This window comes from Sodiomyces alkalinus, assembly GCF_003711515.1.
Source record: "Sodiomyces alkalinus F11 unplaced genomic scaffold SODALscaffold_13, whole genome shotgun sequence".
Taxonomy (NCBI): domain Eukaryota; kingdom Fungi; phylum Ascomycota; class Sordariomycetes; order Glomerellales; family Plectosphaerellaceae; genus Sodiomyces; species Sodiomyces alkalinus.
Genome location: NW_021167091.1, coordinates 434,617 through 439,590, shown reverse-complemented (window position 1 = coordinate 439,590; position 4,974 = coordinate 434,617). Strand labels below are relative to the sequence as shown.

General features: G+C 46.4%; 2 protein-coding genes across 2 annotated transcripts; one reads left to right on the top strand and one right to left on the bottom strand.

The window, feature by feature from the left end:
* The first annotated feature begins 858 nt into the window (after positions 1-858).
* SODALDRAFT_346708 (leucine carboxyl methyltransferase) lies at positions 859-2,496 on the top strand. The gene is made up of 2 exons (XM_028613264.1): positions 859-1,260; positions 1,329-2,496. The coding sequence occupies exons 1-2, from the start codon at positions 957-959 to the stop codon at positions 2,171-2,173; spliced, it is 1,149 nt and encodes a 382-aa protein (XP_028462632.1). The 5' UTR covers positions 859-956; the 3' UTR covers positions 2,174-2,496.
* Positions 2,117-3,588, bottom strand: SODALDRAFT_329438 (NADH-ubiquinone oxidoreductase 29.9 kDa subunit). The gene is made up of 3 exons (XM_028610936.1): positions 2,843-3,588; positions 2,655-2,759; positions 2,117-2,579 (listed from the first exon to the last, which is right to left on the bottom strand). Exons 1-3 carry the CDS (start codon positions 3,406-3,408, stop codon positions 2,513-2,515), a joined length of 738 nt encoding a protein of 245 aa, XP_028462631.1. The 5' UTR covers positions 3,409-3,588; the 3' UTR covers positions 2,117-2,512.
* Positions 3,589-4,974: the final 1,386 nt, after the last annotated feature.

Genomic DNA, 4,974 nt, shown 5'->3' with positions numbered 1-4,974 from the left:
AAGGAATAATAGGTATAATCCCCGGGGACGTAAGGAGGCCGGAGACGGCGTGCCGCGGCCGCTATATAGTAGAGACGCCGCGGTACCCTTTTAGCCCCCGCCCCCTTACTAATACCCGGCCTAGGCTAACCCGAACTATAGCCTACTACCCTTCCTATTAGCTATTAGCCTAAAGGTATAATCCAGATATATAGAAAGGACGAACCGGGGCTATATTAGCCCCGTAGCGGCACGACTCTAACTAAGGATAAGTATAAAGGTTTTCCCCGGGATCCCGGGTTTTCCCCTTTATAGCTACCTGAGAAGGACTATATAGTCTAAACTAGGCTCTTATAGATTAGATAGGATAGCGGAGTAATAATAATAATAATAATAATAATAATAATAATAATAATAATAATAATAATAAATAGTACCGCTATAATAGTATCCTAGGAGGGAGGTAATAGTTATAATCGCTATCTTAGTGATTTTATCGATTTTACTTTATTATATACCCGTGGTTAATAGGCATGTTTATTAGTAATATATTATAGTAAAAGCCCTAAGAAGGACTATATAGCCTAGTTAGGCTCTTATAGATTAGATAGGATAGCGGAGTAAGAAGAAGAAGAATAAGAATAACAATAGTAATAATATAAAAATTATAAACATTATATTAATTTTAATATATAGAAAACTAAATAGTTAAAATAATATCTATAGTAAAAATAATATTAACCACTATATTTTGCCAGTAGGCTCGAAATCAACTATATACATAGGGTATACGATAGCTAGTACTTTTATAAGTTATAGTTTAAGTGGATAGCCCCTAGCCTTAGTTCTATACTGCTCCATAAACATACAGCTCCGCCAGTCGCTCACTCGATTAGCCGCAGGACTCACCTTCGTATCACTTTCACGCGGAGTAAGCACCCTTCCCTCGGCTTCGGTGCCATACCTGACAGTAAGGCATGTCAGCCAACTCAATTCCGAACCTTCTCTCTCTTCGGGAAAACAAGAATCCACGATCTGGAAGTGCCAGAACTGGGCTTCGTGGTCTCGGTCGGGATAAGGGATCGGACTCACAGACCGTCGAACGGACGCCCACCTCTACACAAGACCGGATCGTCCAAGGCACCGATGACGATGCTGCTGTGTCACGCTTGAGTGCGGTGGACCTTGGCTATTTGGACGACCCCTTTGCCCAGCACTTTATCGAGACGCCAAGCGGCGGCGGCCGCCCTTCCCCACGACGGTTACCCATCATTAACAGAGGCAAGTCTGTCCTGATCCGGCTGTCGTCCCGGGCGCATGGACATCGCTCTGATTAGTTTGTCGATTAGGGACATATACAAGGACCCGCGCCTTGGATCACCTTATCGATTCGTTTTTAGCCCAGCAGGCCCCGTTGGCAGCATCAACGTGTGGTGACGACCAAGGAGCGAAAACGGCGGCCGAAGTCCCCCAGATTCAAATTATCTCTCTCGGGGCGGGGACGGATACTCGCATATTCCGCCTCTTTTCCCGACGTGCTTTCCCTGGCCTTGTTTACCATGAGCTAGACTTTCCTGCCATCGCCAGGAAGAAGGCACACATAATCCAGGCGACTCCCACCCTGAAACAGCTGCTGGGAGACCTGTCCCTTGCTGATGACGGATCATGGGCCTGCCAGCTACTCACAGGAGTTCAATACCATTGCCATGCACTGGACCTCCGACATCTCGTGACGGATGCGTCATTGTCTTCCGTGAGGGGTCTAAATGTTGACCTCCCTACCTTGTTATTATCTGAATGCTGCCTGTGCTATCTTGAGCCGTCAACTGCGAAAGGTGTTATTCAGCGATTCACAGACCACATTCCGAACCTCGCTGTCGTGATCTACGAACCAGTCAAGCCCTATGACGCCTTTGGAAGGATGATGGTTTCTAACCTAGCTGCCCGAAAATTACGCATGCCAACGTTGGAATGTTATCCGCTGCCCATAGACCAACAAACGCGTCTACTTGAGGCAGGTTTAACGCAAGCAAAGACAATGACTATTGACGAGATCTGGGAATGTTGGATTTCACAGGATGAAAAGAGGAGGATAGATGCTATAGAAAGACTCGATGAGATTGAGGAATGGCAACTGCTTGCTGGCCACTACATCGTGGCCTGGGGATGGAAGGGACAGATCACTTCGTTGTAAAATGGCTGCGACGGACTCCATTCTCTACCTATGATCGGCAGCTGACAGATCTACTCGATGGTGGGAGGAATATAACCCAGAAGCTGCCTGCTTTAGTGAAAACGCCCTGAATCGTTGTTGATATTCGAATCAGTTATCAGAACAAGGCACCCGAAAACGGGCTGAAGGAGGAGGTGCCCCTTCTTTCCACGGAGAACTCTGGTTTTTATGAGAGCCTTCCTGCTTGTCAACCCGGATATCGTCAAGCTACGTAAAATCGATATCATAGATAACGGGCATTCGACCGAAAGTAGTATACACATCCCTATATCACAAAGTAACTTGGTGAAGCAAGTGAACCTACTGAGAATCACGCTCACTGTAGATCCACTGGTCACCTGCGGGCTTTTCTTCCAATTCCTCCCACCTATGTCATGTTAGCTCAAGCTGGACAACTCGATTACCTCTGGGGAGTTGGTAACAAGTCGGGCCATCGACTTACACCCTCGCTTTAAGCATGGTGTCAACCAGCTGAAGCTCCCCTTCAGCTACTTGAATGACCTCCTCAATCAAACCAGCACCGAGTTTGGTTTCAAGTTTCGAGATCCTAGACAATACAAGTTAGCTCTGCTACCTCTCCAGCAGCATCTGTATTCAGTTCATTATGGCATTGTCGAGTGCGACACGTACTGGTCAGCTGTCAGCTGCGGCTCCTCTTTCCATTGCAACGGAGACACGTCTCTTAGGTCCTTTCGTTCGGCTAGGACCCGCAAGTTGGCTCTCTCTTCTTCAGTCCGAAGGCCCTCGGTACCCGGGCCTTCGTCAGCCTCGCCATCCCACTCCTCCAGTCGAATATCGCCCTCTTCGTGTTGCCTCCGTACGACGAATGTTTTGTTCCCCAATTTCACGATCTTGGCTTCGCTCCCATCCACACGCCCACTGGCAACACGAAAGCCTTCGGGGTTGTTGTCCAAAATGCGAGACAGCTCGTTTGTCTCCGTCTTCCAGGCATCGTAGCCCGGGGGAGTCATGCCTTCGACAATGGCAAGACGGTGCTTGGTAAAAGACTCGACTGACTGCCGATAGAGCGATGATTCGGGGAAAGACTTTAATTTCTCGAGCGTGTTACTGTAGATGTAGAGAAGCGCCGACCTCGGATTGTTATGCGTCCATAGACCAGTAAGACCGGTTGGCGTGCCAGGCTCCAAATACCAAGCTTGCCTGACGTTGGCAAGGAGCCGAAGAGTCGTGCGCATGATGGGCAAGCTACAAGTCTCGCGAACAAGCTGCAATAGTTCTCCTGCTGCCTTGTCCGATGTTCGGGCGGGCTGTTATGGAGAGATTTTAATCTCGTATAGGAAATTTCTGGTTAAGAGTCGTGCTGGCTTTATCAAGGCAGGGCCTTCGGCTTTCTCGCACCTCTTACTTGGCCTTATCCAAGCCCCACTGTTCGCGGTGGTATATCTGACCATTGTTGTGGCGGAGCCACACCATAGTGGCTAGCCACTAGAGTCACGTGACACGTAGTACATAGCTATTCCACTTCGCTCTAGCACTAGATACTCTAGCTTATCATGATATACATCACCAGTTTGACCCTTATACCTGTCGAACAGACCACAGTCTTTTTCGGTTACGTAATAGGCCGGATTGCTAAGAGTATAATCCGGGTAGACGCTTGCAGAATCTGCACTATATAAAATACGGTGGCAGCGTTTCCCTGATAGTCTAAGAGAGTTATAATTATATATAATTGCCTTAATTAATTTTAACCTATTCTTATAACGATTTTAACTACGCTTTATTTAATAATTAAGAGTCTTACTGACTAAGTGAAGATATACCCTTTTTACCTACCTTTACTACTACCGATTAAAAAGTAACCTAGTCGCGCCGATATAGCGTGTTAATCTATATATAACTATTAAGATATCGTATCTTAGCCCTATTACGTATAAAACCTATAAGGATTAGGAGCTCTAGCGAGGCCTATATAAATCGGTTACCACCTATAATAACGTGTGGCGGTTTCTCCGCCTAGTTAATCCGACTTAAGCCCCTAAGGAGCCTATAATACCGAATTACGGCTCTTTCCCCTCTATAACGCCTAGGCGTATCCCTGCGTAATATCTCGACCTTATAGACGCCGGCTAGAAGGCGTACGATATCGAAATCGCGCGCTAGGAGATTCTATAAGCGTAATACGATAGCTACCTAAAGGGGATTAACGCTATATTAACCTAGTAAGTTAATACTATAATACTATCGACTAAAGCCGTAGATAACTACTATAAGGAGGTATACCCTGCGAGGTATACAAAGCCGTTAAATACGATACGGATTAATACCTAGCCACCCGCTAAACCGATACCCACGAAGAGTATATCGAGTATACTCGTTACCCTATGAATAGCCTTAAGAAGCTCGGGGAGTGGTTAGATAAGTAGTAGCTATTACTGTAGAGCTATAAAGATACCGGTTCGAAGCCCGCCACGTATATATAGGTTGTAGATTTCTTTAGAGGTATACGCCCCTATACCGGCCACGATTAGACTAAGGCCGAGGGACGCCTTATAGATAACTAAGTAGTTATACCCGAAGACCTTTACACCCTCGGTCAGAAATATATTAATACTAGACTTAAAGACTAAGGAAAACGCGGTAGCTACCGCGCTATAGTATTCCCTATACTATATCCCGGAAGCGAGGAGGGTGAAGATACCTTAGAGGCCACGGCTAAGCCCCGTAAGAAGGGCGGCCGTGGGAAGAATAAAGCTAAGAATCACACTACCACGGTATTTATAGCCACACCTTCTATTACT